This window comes from Sinocyclocheilus rhinocerous, unplaced genomic scaffold, assembly GCF_001515625.1.
Source record: "Sinocyclocheilus rhinocerous isolate Xijiao unplaced genomic scaffold, SAMN03320098_v1.1 scaffold504, whole genome shotgun sequence".
Taxonomy (NCBI): Eukaryota; Metazoa; Chordata; class Actinopteri; order Cypriniformes; family Cyprinidae; genus Sinocyclocheilus; species Sinocyclocheilus rhinocerous.
The window spans coordinates 490,374-503,877 of record NW_015645076.1 but is presented as its reverse complement, the minus strand read 5'-3'; the positions used below and the strand labels follow the sequence as shown (position 1 = coordinate 503,877).

The following is a 13,504-nucleotide window of genomic DNA, read 5'->3' as shown; positions in this document are numbered from 1 at the left end:
AAACAGTTTAGAGAGGAGAAATCAATCTACATATTGGTCACAGATTATTGGTCACTTTCTAAATAATAAAAGTATAGTGCATCCCCTAGTAATTATATATAAATAAATCGTGTTTTACCGATGCATGTTTGTTAGAAACGATGCATCGCGATATAAATGCCAACTTGTAGCCGATGCACACTTTTTAAACCAATGCATCGTATCGTTAACTTTTTATGCCGATGCACTGAGCGAATCGGGGAATCTTCCCATCCCTAATATATATATATATATATATGTAATTAAGTAATTGCTAGAAACTGTACTGTTATTATAATTACACCCACAATTCCAACACAGCTGTAAATTCATCACATTTGCTGTAAAGGATAGCATTCAAAGCAAAACCTTGTTGATTGGTTTTTAATTTTTAAACCATGTTTTTATGCTATCAAGACTATCACAAGTTATTGCATTTTCTAAAAATCTAGTTTAGACGGTTAACATAATTTTACGTAGCTTTTAAAAGCTGACAACTAGAAATTGTACCTTAATGCCCTAGAAAACCAAATGTTGAAGTTTGCAAGGCATAAAAATACATGTACATGATCAAAGAATTTAAGATTGCATTACCAGAGCAACTTGGGGTTAGAAGCTCTTTGAATGATATTATGGAGGTAAAATGACATGAATCTATATTGAGGTCTTTTGTTGTTCTACTTTTCTGTCCCACAGGTGCTGGTAAGTCACTGGTGGGCGTCACGGCTGCCTGCACAGTGCGTAAACGCTGTCTGGTGTTGGGAAACTCCTCTGTGTCAGTGGAACAGTGGAAGGCTCAGTTTAAGATGTGGTCCACCATTGATGACTCCCAGATCTGCCGTTTCACTTCAGACGCAAAAGACAAACCCATCGGTTGCTCAGTGGCCATTAGCACCTATTCTATGCTGGGCCACACCACCAAACGCTCATGGGAGGCTGAGAGGGTCATGGAGTGGATGAAAAGTCAGGAGTGGGGGCTCATTATACTAGATGAGGTGCATACAATCCCAGGTAGGTTTAGTGTGTGAAGGTCACACACCATGACTGCTGCTTGATAAAATATCAAGTGAGAAATCATGTCATCAGTGCAATTATTTTTTTTTTGGTCACTTGGATTCTGTTTTCCTCATTTCACACTAGTTAGCTCACCCACTGTGAAATTTCAGTAATTTCAAGACAGACAACCAATCATAATTCAGATAAAATTCAAATATTACAAAGATATCACTGCTGTTTTTGGATTTTGAATGGCAAATATTTGAACAATGCAACATTTTCATTTTGCAATCTTAAAGGGATAGTTCACCCAAAAATGAACTTTTTAACTTCAAATAGTTCATGAAGACATTATGACATTATTCATCTTTATGAATGGACATTTAATGGAATGAATATATAATTGGTTTAATCCAAGTCTTCTGAAGAGACCGAAATCATTTTATATGATAAAGAGAATTAATTTAGGCTTTTATTCAGAGTTGAACAAACACACATGCATAATGCACATCAAATATGGTAAAGGGTTTCTGCGGGTCCGTAAAAAGTCTTAAATTTAATTGTATAAAATTTAAGGAAAAAAAAAAGTCTTAAATGGTACAAGAAAGTCTTAATTATGATTTCAAGAGGTCTTAAATTTGGGGACGGAAAGACAAGAATCGCGATATGGCTTAGTGTGACCATTAAACTTCATTAAAGGTGTCATATGATGCTGCTAAAAATATTTTTTTTTTGTGTATTTGGTGTAATGAAATGTGTTTATGCGGTTTAAGGTTAAAAAAACACATTATTTTCCACATACTGTACATTATTGTTTCTCCTCCTAGACCCTGAATATAAGACGACCGCGTTTTTTCAGATGTATTTCCAAGAAAAAAATATGGTCTTATATTCGGGACAATACGGTAATTACAGATTATAATGACTTATACTGTCTTTTTGTGTGTTGCGTTGCATCGCGCCGCGTAAACATAAAACCATGTCTGCATTTGTGATCAGAGAAATGACGAACAACAAGCGCTACTTTACACTGCTCAAAACTCGCGTTTGAATCGTCAGTGGCAAATTCTTTAAATATTAAAAACAACACTCCAAAGAGAAAGGAAAAATTGAAATCGCAAAATATGACCCCTTTAAATAAAGGAGCGCTGCTTTGTTCTGCCGTTACCAGGGAAACCGCTGTATTTCTTCGTTCCAAAAGCGCCTCCTGCTGGCAGAGAATGAATCAGCATTTTTAAATTCTAAACATTTAAGGCAGTAAAATATTGAATGTTATTTAATGTTTAATTATTTAATGCTATTTAATGAATATAATAACCGATTCATAATAATTGTTTAAATTCAAATAATAATTGATAATTTTGACTCATCCAGTTTCTTAAAAATGGTTTAAAGGCTGAAATGTTAAATTTATAATTTTATAAAACTTTGTTTTTGTGAAAACCTGTATCTGACCTGTAAATCATGCTTTTTACAGTTTAATATCTTACCATAGACATTTCCCTACCCCGCTCATATGGTATTCATTTTATTTGTGCAGGTCTTACAAAAGGTCTTAAAAAGTTTTAAATTTGAGCCTAAAAATCCTGCAGATACTCTGTGGTAAACAGAAGCAGAGCCAATGAGGTTGTTCTTCACATCAAGCTCAGATATTTGTTCTTCTGTTTTAGTCTGAATTAATTTCAGAAAATTGTGGAGAAGCAAAATTAAATTTAATATAGGAGGAATATCTTCTGATTGGCTGGAATTGTGTCGTTTAGCTCAGCATTTCACTTTCATTGAGAACAGAGAAATTATTTAAACACAAATAATATAATAATATAAATGAAAACCATATAGATTTCTGACTGTTTTGTGTTTGTCTTGCAGCAAAGATGTTCCGTCGTGTTCTGACGATAGTCCAGGCTCACTGTAAACTGGGTCTCACTGCCACACTAGTGAGAGAGGATGATAAGATTGTCGATCTTAACTTCCTGATTGGGCCGAAGCTCTATGAAGCGAACTGGATGGAACTACAGAACAGTGGTTACATTGCTAAAGTCCAGTGTGCTGAGGTGAGGGTTTTTAAAATATAATTATCTTGCTGAAACAATTATGTAACAGGAAAGAAACTGAACATTTCCCCCAAAGTTACAAAAAAAGACAACAAAAGACCTTTTCATGTGCATATTTCATAATGTGAACTTAGATTGACGTCTGAACCTTGTCGAGGGTCAACAAGGTGTGTGAAATTGTGAAACACTGTGTTGGGAGGCTTTGGAGCCTGGTGTACATTGAAAATACAATACTGTTATTCAGTATTGCCTCTCATTTTTTGATCTTACTAAACAAAAAGCCCAGCAGACCCTTTAGCCACATGAGCAGAAAACCACGTGCCGATCCATGCATTGTTTACTGTGCTCAGAACACCATCTTTACAAATAAGCTCTATAAATATTAAAAACCTCCAATGCAAAGCACTGCAAGTTATTCTAAAGAAAAAATTATTTCCTTCCCTTTTATAGCCCTTAAAGGAAAAGTTCACACCAGAATTAAAATTTCCTGCTAATTTACTCACCCCCATGTCATCCAAGATGTTCATGTCTTTCTTTCTTCAGTCGAAATTAAGGTTTTTGAGGAAACCATTGCAGGACTTCAGCGGGGACCAACAGGTTGAAGGTCCAAATTGCAGTTTCAAAGGCTTCTACACGATTCCAGCCGAGGAACTTATCTAGCGAAACGATCGGTCATTTTCTAAAGAAATAAAATAAAAGTTTGTATACTTTTTAACCACAAATGCTCGTCTTGCACTAGCATCTTGCATTATGTAGTCCACGCTTGACGTAGGCGTAAATACCAACCCAGTGTTTACAAGTGTGGAGAAGGAGGAACGTTCAAAAGTTGTTGTATGTTGAATGACACATATTTATTATTTATATGTCTTTGTATCAGTTTATTGTTTAAAATGGGCCATTCGTGTGCATATTCTGGATGTTTTAATCTTTTGAATCCTAAAAGATTTATTCCGCTAGGAAAAAAGTGGCCTTTCCAACATGATTACGTAATGCGTGAATTTGCAGACGTGCATCACAGAGCTAGTGCAAGATGAGCATTTATGGTTAAAAAGTATATATATTTTATTTTTTAGAAAATGACTGATTGTTTCGTTAGATAAGACCCTTTTTCCTTTGGCAGAGAGCCCTTTGAAGCTGCATTGTCCACTATATGGAGAAAAATCCTGGAATGTTTTCCTCAAAAACCTTAATTTTTGAAAAACCTTACCTTTTCGGCTGAAGAAAGAAAGACATGAACATCTTGGGTGCCATGGGGGTGAGTAAATTAACAGGAAATTTTAATTCTGGAGTGAACTAATCCTTTAACCGCAAAATGAGTTAGGAACTTGATGAAAAGATTAAAATATTTTTTCAGTTTATTTCCTTTTTGTGTATGTAAAGATGCATAGATAAGGTTTACATGTATATAATAACTTCCATATATGTTTTTAATTAAATAGCAGCTTCATAGATTAGTGACCATGAGAGTTTGTTGGGGTTTGTCCTTTTGAGGAGCTAATCCTTGTAGCTAATTAAGCTAACTGGAGGGGTGCAGTAATCCAATGGGTGTTGTAGAAAAATGTAAAGAGTGGTGTGTATTATTTTTGTGTAAAATGTTTTCCCTTTGTGTGCTTTAGGCTTACAGTACATTTCCCTCTTGCTCTCTGTGTGTCTAGGTATGGTGTCCCATGTCTCCTGAGTTTTATCGGGAATATGTGGCCATAAAGTCGAAGAAGAGAATTCTGCTCTACACCATGAATCCCAACAAGTTCCGTGCATGTCAGTTCCTGATCCGCTTCCACGAGCGGAGAAACGACAAGATCATCGTCTTTGCCGACAACGTCTTCGCTCTGAAAGAATATGCCATCCGCCTGAACAAGTAATGCCTCATTTTATTTGTGCACAATCACTTTTGCATACACCAGTGCTTTACCCCAACAACATTATGCTTGCCAATTCTTTTTATGGAAGGTTTGTTGTAGAGCTCAACAGTCACTTTCAGTGTAGTCTCGTGTAGCCAGACCTTCAGACTGACGGCTGAAGGTCTGGAATTCATGGCAGCTTTCATTGGCCAAGACCCGCCCGTGAGGTCGTTTGACCGACATGTCAAACAACCAATCACAGTTAGTTTCGTTCATCGTCACGTTTCGGGGCGTGGAAATGTCTCCACAATAACAGTGTGTAAAACTCTCGGACGTATTTTAAATATTCTATGCCGCGAACTTTAAATATTTCACATACTTTTGAAAATCCAGCATTTAGTTGATCCTGATAAGCGCACGTCATCACAGTTGTAAACATGACGGCTTTCTTCTTTCGTGAGGGGGTTTGGCATCATGGCATCTTTGTTTCCAGGCGGAATGTTAAAGAACGTGACACGCACGTCTACCGGAAATCCTGTATAATTCAACCAATCCGACGACGACTTCGAAACTCCTGAAGTGTTTCCACTTTTGCATCAGACGTTTAGCCAACGGTCCGTGGGCGTGACATCTGATGCTGAGAGTACTTTCAGTGGCCTCTTATATTTAAGGTGTATTTGTTCCTTTAATTTGCTTAAGAAGCATTAAATATTTTTCAGTTAAGAGTTCTAAACTATGAATCAAACCAACCAGCTTCATGAAACAAAACAGTAAAAACTGATTCAATGCAAAACGGTATTTGAAATCTACAGTTCCTTTATACATGAACAAACTACTCGTTAGCCTCTTTCAAACATAAAACTTGGTCAATTACTGTAAAATTGTGGGATTGATTTTTCCAGAAAAAACACTATATCTGCTGTTCACGCAAGCAGCTATTTTGTAAAAGCAGCTATTCCTATTGATGAGACTCTCTTGGGTAGTGCAGTCAGACCTGCCAACATGTACGCATTTTGCATAGCAGGTACGCATTTTGACCTCAATGTACGCTGGTACGATTTGTCACTCTAAACTACGCAAAAACCTGGTTACACCTGTCCACACGCAGTACTCAAATCAAGCAACAGCAAAAGAAGAAGAGTTTGGCCAATCAGAGCGCTGGGTTCGTTCCCCAAATAGCAAGCGGGGAGGATTGACAAATGCGTAAGGCCTATCATTAAAAAGAGACTGCAAATCGACAGCAACACAAAATCCCGCTCGATCCCCCTTCCACTCCCGTGCGACTCCACTGATTTCTTAAGCAGTACTCTATTCATTACTTCATTTTTTTTTTCTTTCGGTTTTGCATTTAAATAATTTCAGCATGTTTTATTTCTCTCTGAACTGGCTCTGTTTGTGTGTGTGTGCGTGAGTTTTCACGCGCTGAGATGAGGAAACGCTTCCCCACTTATAATGTGCATTCGAAAAAGCAACACATACCAAAACATCTTCCGCTGTAATCACTTGTAATGAGAAGCATTTCTAAAACTGCTGTCCATCAAAACAGAACATGTTTTAACTCCACAACATCAGTGGAGGGTTTAACATTACTTCCTTTTGTGATCTGATTTGGCTTCTTATCACAGAATGAAGCAGAAAATATATTCTATACTATAATAAAGGCTATGTCGATTAGTAATAGCAACTGATTATAAATGTGCATAATTATTATGAAAATACCCGAGATGGCTTAAAGAACACAGATAAACGATACATTGTCACAGTCAAGTGTTTATTGTCTTAATGTTTCATCATTCAAAACGTTTCAATCTTTTAATTCAGTTACAGCGATAGCTGGATGTCTTTGTCCATATTAGGGATTTCCCTGAACATCATGAGTTCTATTACTTCTGTGATGCGTATGTGGATTTTCTGCGTGAGGGCGTTCTCTGGCTATCAGCATGAATGAAACAGACATTTAATTTGTTTATAGCGCTAAGAACTGAAAACCGTGGTTAAAAACCGAGGTATGTATTGATCCGTGGGCTAACTGTATTGCTTCATACTGTGCAGACCTGTTAACCTTTGGAAAATATTTGACATTAAATCTTGCATTTTGCACATTGTGCAATTACGATTTTGACATTAGCCATCAAGGAGCTTCAGATAATAATGTTGCTATCTAGGAATATATGAACCCCCCAAACCCTGTGTCCCGTCCCGTTACACTGATGATACTCAAAGAATTGTTCCAAGGTTGGCAGGTCTGTGCAGTGTTTTTTCATAGAGAATTCAGCAATTAAACATGATTTTTAAAAGCTTAATTTGAAATCACCTCTGAGATCATGATATGTCCGTCTTAAAAAATGTAAGTAATATTGCTAAATGCAATTTCTTTATGAAGAAAATGAATGGGTTTTTTTTTTCTTGGCTTTTATTTAGGGTCTTTTGAGGACTGTAGTAATTTTTTTCTTTTAATCGTTTTAATGTTTCTCAGAAGCATGTTCAGAGTTCAGAAACTTGCAGTATCAACAAAGTCATGAACTTACTAAAAGCTGGTAATGAGCAGCGTACACAAAAGAGCTCAGCACACCGCATGAGCTCAAGTGATCCACAAAAACGTCTTTTTTTGAGTACTTAACAGAACTGTGTATGTTGTAAGGCCATGATGCAAACCTGTGTTTGTGTCTGGGTGTTCTAGAAGGCAGTTCTATGCGACTGGCCCTGGTGCAACCTGTAGCTAGCTTTACTTTGCTGTTAATCACCTTTAACTTTGTCAAATGAATGGGCTTAATGTGTGCAAAGTGTGTTCGAAAGGTTATACTCTAAATCTCATACTACTTGGGGACACTGAATGACTCTGAGGGTTTGTGAGGTGAAACTCGCAGCTTCCAGTGGTTTCTTTATAATATTTATTTATATATAGGTATGTATATTTATATATAGGTATACATAGCTAAGAATATGTTTAATAACATGTGGATGTACAGTAGGATTCTGCTAGAAATATGCTTTTTCTAAGTTGATACCTTGATTTTATATATTATAATGGTCACTAATAAAATTGTATCAAATTTGTAAGCGTGTGAACTCCCTTGTACGAAGGGTCAGTGCGTTCTTGAACGTGCACAAGATGGTATATATGATTTTTGGTATATATGTACATATGTACAAATACATTCTCTTTTGCTCTCTCTCATCAGACCGTATATTTATGGACCCACTTCTCAAGGAGAACGTATGCAGATCCTTCAAAACTTTAAACACAATCCCAAAATCAATACCATCTTCATCTCCAAGGTAAATGGCCTTCTTTTGTCCACTTTCCTGTGAAAATGTAAATTAGTATTTTAAATTTTTTGATTTTGAATTATTAACTTTTAATTTTTGAGGTGTTATTCTTAGCCTCTTTTACACAAATGAAAAAGTCTGCCACGTGTGACAATAAATAATGCTATTCAATGTAAATACCATTTAATTAGATTTCCAAATTACTTTTACGCAGTCAGAAGTTGGTGTGTTGCTGTAAATGCAAAGTTTAGCAGAGTTCAGCAGAGGTGATGGATACACTGATGTGACCCTTTAATTCCTTTCAGAACTTGACGTTCCAGCCATATTTCAAGATAAACACACAGTTTTACAGATTAGGTGCTTTAGAAACGCTAATAACATTCATGTGTCTAAGATGTGTTATGACCTGAAAAAAAACTTTTTTACCATAATCTTTAAAAAAAAAAATTTCTTTTCATAAATCATTTAACAGAACAATCACTCTGCTGCTGTTTAAAACATCATACATCTATATATCTTTAAAATTCTAGCAGACTAAACAGTACATTTCTGAATGTTGTCATGAGTAAACCCTTGTGTCCACAAGTCATGGTAAAGTAAATCAAACAATAAATAACCTGTCATTATTTTGGTGATGTTGTAAGGTCCACATACTCTGGCCCAAGTCTGAGTGAGCTGTGTGAAGAGAAGGATGGGTGCGGGGAAGGAAGGGGATGAGGAGGAACCAATGCATATGCGAGAGACGTTTTCCCGCATTTTCTCTCAGTGAGATGCGGAAACAGATGTCTGTATGTTAATGCACTGTGTGTGTATTGTCTGTCTCAGAAGATCAAAGTGTCTGAGGTTCTGTAATTCTTACAATGTTATGCAGAAATTACACACTTAATTTTAATTTATATGAAAAAATGTATTACTCATTTTACATATGCCATACTTTTTGAGCAGTACCAAGAGAACAAACTTCCAACAAAATATTTGGCATTAAAAAAATTTTTTTTATTTTGCATCCAACAAAGGTTTTGACGGTGTCTGATTAATTGAGGCACTGATTTCAGGAGTGCTGGGATGCTGTTCTGACTTCATTAACTTTACATTCTACCCTAATGCAAATGTTTGAAAATGATTTAGTGGGAAACATGATGCATGTGTGCTGATATGATTGTCCTCAAAAGTCAGGCTATTCAAATAAGATAAGAGTATCTCCACAGAAAAAGGTGGCAGGCAGGACTGTGAAAAGATGGTATGTAATAGGGACAGTGCGTGCATTTTTTTTATAATAAAGCAATAAGCCCCAAGAAGCCATGGTTTACAGTAAATTTATACGAAATGGCGCGAAGCGGAGTGCCTAAAACCCCCTTAGCTGTTATAAATTCACTGTAAACCACGGTTTCACGGGGCTTATTGCTTTTATAAAATGGTTATTCCATATACGTAGTAAGGTTTCACAAAATAAAACAGCAAATAACGTGTAATGATATTAATAAAAAGTAATAGAAAGTATTCTTCCACCAAACAATGTAGTTCCTCAGAATCGGTTGTGGTTGCAACAAAGTGGTTGCCGAGCAACACACAAACGTAAACAAAGGTGTATGTTTGTAGAGTAATTTACAACAGCTTCGAACGTGGCTCAGCCAATCAGAATCAAGCACCGGAACTATCCGTTTTATAATAATGTTGATGTTGTAGATGTTCTAAAAAGCCTTTGAATAACCAAAAACTACAATTGCAAAGAACACCATATGTATTAAAAAAACAAATTTCTTTTTAAAAAAAGTTAATATGCATCTTTTTTTTAATCTCCATTAGGTGCAGCATTCCGTCCTGTAGACAACACCAACAAAATTTGTTCACTCAAGTAATATCACAGAATAGCATTTATCTTAAACTAAATTTTTTTTTTTTTTTAACTCCAGGAAATTAAGGATTTATTAGTATATTTACTAAACTAACTTAAAGGCTTCAAATCATATTTTTATAGTGTGTTACATTCTGAAATGTAACAATACGCCAAGGCGATCTTGTGTTTCTGGCGTTAGTTTTCTCAAATGTTCACTTCTATCTGGTTTCACATGAAAGATTTAGGCATTTAGTTTTTTACAGTCCTATTTAGCAGGTTTGATTGGCTGTCTTCCTCTTCTTCAATCTTCCTCTTCCATTCTTATGCTTTCTCTTGTTTTCTTCTTCTGTCAGGTAGGAGATACGTCATTTGACCTGCCAGAGGCAAACGTGCTAATCCAGATCTCCTCTCACGGCGGTTCTCGTCGTCAAGAAGCTCAGAGACTGGGCAGAGTGCTGCGAGCCAAGAAAGGTAACCGGCCATTGGAAGTCAATTGACGTTGAACATCATTATGGGATATCTGGATAGAACATTTTAGTTTTATTTGATGTTGTATATTGATATAATACATGCTTTCTGAGATCATCTAGAACTTCTAGTGAAGAAATTACGATGCAATATTTTTGGATTCATTTTTAATTATGCAACAAAATTTCAAATCAAATCTGTACATAAAACTGACCTGTCATAATTTTTTTTTTGCACAGGTATGGTTGCAGAGGAATACAATGCTTACTTCTACTCACTCGTCTCTCAGGACACACAGGAAATGGCTTATTCCACCAAGAGACAGCGCTTCCTGGTGGACCAGGGATACAGTTTCAAGGTTTCAAGGCCATACTTGAACTGCAAACACCTGAATTTGATTATGCTGATTGGAAATGGTAGCCAGTACGTTGAGTCTCAGTCTGTCACATTCTTGTTGTTTCTTTTTAGGTAATCACAAAGTTGGCTGGGATGGAGGAGGAAGACTTGATGTTTTCCTCTCGTGAGGAACAGCAGCAGCTCTTGCAGAAGGTTCTGGCAGCATCTGATCTTGACGCAGAAGAGGAAGTTGTGATGGGAGACGTGGGAGGGAAGCCGCAGGTATCTCCACTCGTTTTTGTTCCTCTCTGCTGCCTCATTTGTTTGCTAGGTGTGAATTGCTGTTTTGATCTTGATTATTAACCACAGAAATTACAAACACTGGTCTCCGGTCAGATTTAAAAGAATGGTCACCCAGAAACAAAAAATTAGTCATTTACTTTTTCTTCTACGGAACATTAAGGAGCAGTATGTTTATGCTGTTTTTTTTTAATGTAAAGAAAGTGAACAGAGATTGAGACTTGTCAAGCTCCAAGGCTGAAAAAAAAAAAAAACATAAGTAGTCAGTATAACGTGCGTGCAAATGTAAAATTACTTTTATATTTCCAGTTGTCGTTTTTAATTTTGGTTATATTTTTAGTCATTTTAAGCGCTATTGTAATTTTTATTCTTTAATATTTAACAAAAAAAAAAATAATAATAATTTCTTTTTTTTTATTTCAGTTAGTAATTTTAGTACTTAAACTTATTTAAATTAGTTGCCGACACAGCAATTTACATTTTCGTTTAGTTTGTTTTTCATCTAATATTTATTTTATTTTTTAATTTATATTAGAAATTTTAGATTTAGTTAAGAATAATGACACTGCTCTCACCTTTGGTATTTTCAGATATGGCAGTTCTTGTCTCTCACAAATTTGAATATGTGAACGGTCAGATGCAAATTGACTACTGCAATGAAGAGCAAAATTTTCTATTTAAATTTCAGTCTATTCCTCACACAAAACTATTCAGGGTTTCTGCGGGGTCTTAAAAAGTCTTAAAATGTCTTAAATTTAGTTGTATCAAATTTAAGGCCTTAAAAAGTCTTAAATTGTACAAGAAAGTCTTAATTATGATTTCAAGAGGTCTTAAAATTGGGGACGGAAAGACCAGAATTGCGATATGGCTGAATGTGAGGATTAAACTTCAAAAGGCTATGATTTTATTGAATAAACACAAGCGCTGCACGTTAAAAGTCCCTTGCTGCACTGCTTTGTGTTCAGCTGTTACCGGGGAAACAGTTATATTTCTACCAAACGCTCCACCTGCTGGCAGAGAATCTGTTGTTTTGTTCAGAGTTCAGACCAATGCGAAAATCGACCCATGTTTTTACCCTGCAAACACGCAGAGCTTTAAATGTGAACTGGTAGATCGATAAGAAGATAATGCATTTTAAAAATCTAAACATAGGGGTGTGCGATATGTATGGTCTGCGATAATATCATAATTGTTGTTTTAACGATGTGCGATTTGATGATACGAGTATATCGCGAAAAGCAAACACAACACACCTACAGAGTTCACGCATTAGGTGATGGAGTCTAGTAGGTTAGACTAGTGCGCGTGCGCATTTAGAGTGCGTTCTTTCACTGCATGAATCAGTCTATTAAAATGCATTTAGAATTGTCACATAATTTAAGATATGGTGCAGAAAATGTATATATTTAAATCTTTTGATATAGTTAATATCACACGAAGAGTGCGGTTTTTTTCTCCAAAAGTAAGCATGATTACAAATGGGACATTGATTTTATACTACAGTTCAATAAACATGTAATTAATATTAAGTGACTTACGTTTTAGACACCATCTATTTCTCCAACAAAAATCATTTCAAACACAGCAACAGCGCTGTTTTGTGTCTCTGAGCAACAGGACGGTGTTTAGTTTCTGAATGAATCAACCGTTTAAATGATTCGGTTCAAACGCAATGACTCACTTATTAACAGTGACTTGCTGCCACCTGCTGGCGGTTTTAATTTCACGTTTAAGGTACCTTTTCATTTTTTAAATTTAAAAAATTTCAAACATCAGTTTTCAACGTTTTATGTTTAAAATATCAAAACATTATTTGTGCATTTGTAACTGCAGGTTAAAGTATTCCATGTCCCTCAGAGCTGCATTAAACAGTGTGTAAATGCATCTAAATGACACTTCTAATGCAGCTTCTGTGTTTCCTCTGCATTGCAAAGATACATTTTGTTGATACTGATTTAATTTGCTTGGTAACAACCCAAATGCAAGAATTTGACTCAAAAGATGATGCACACTTTTAGAAAAAATGCCTTAAAGGTAAAACTGCCCATAAAACTTATTGGAAAAGATTAATTTCTATCACTGCTGTGAACTGACCACACAGAATATGAAGAATATAAAAAAATTCAGGAGTCAGCTGTCCACGGTAGTCCTTAAGATATCAGCACAATAACACACTCAGCAAAATATCATTTAATTATTGTTATCGATAAAATCCCAGAAAATTGAGATATCATTTTTTGTCAATATCGCACACACCCATAATTTGTCATTTAATTGATATAATAATTTATTGATAATAATTGTTTAAATTAATATAATAATACTTTTGACTCCTCCATTTTCTTAACAATGGTTTAAAGGCTGAAATGTAAAGTTTATCATTT

General features: G+C 35.6%; 1 protein-coding gene across 2 annotated transcripts in view; it reads left to right on the top strand.

Moving 5' to 3' along the window:
* Positions 1 to 13,504, top strand: part of LOC107705543 (TFIIH basal transcription factor complex helicase XPB subunit-like) — a 22,472-nt gene that overhangs the window by 5,166 nt on the left and 3,802 nt on the right. For both annotated transcript variants that reach the window (XM_016508858.1, XM_016508857.1), the window contains 7 exons: positions 715 to 1,029; positions 2,884 to 3,068; positions 4,724 to 4,926; positions 8,092 to 8,188; positions 10,370 to 10,487; positions 10,724 to 10,842; positions 10,953 to 11,102. In XM_016508858.1, coding sequence (XP_016364344.1) covers positions 715 to 1,029; positions 2,884 to 3,068; positions 4,724 to 4,926; positions 8,092 to 8,188; positions 10,370 to 10,487; positions 10,724 to 10,842; positions 10,953 to 11,102 — 1,187 coding nt within the window. The remainder of the gene's footprint in view (positions 1 to 714; positions 1,030 to 2,883; positions 3,069 to 4,723; positions 4,927 to 8,091; positions 8,189 to 10,369; positions 10,488 to 10,723; positions 10,843 to 10,952; positions 11,103 to 13,504) is intronic.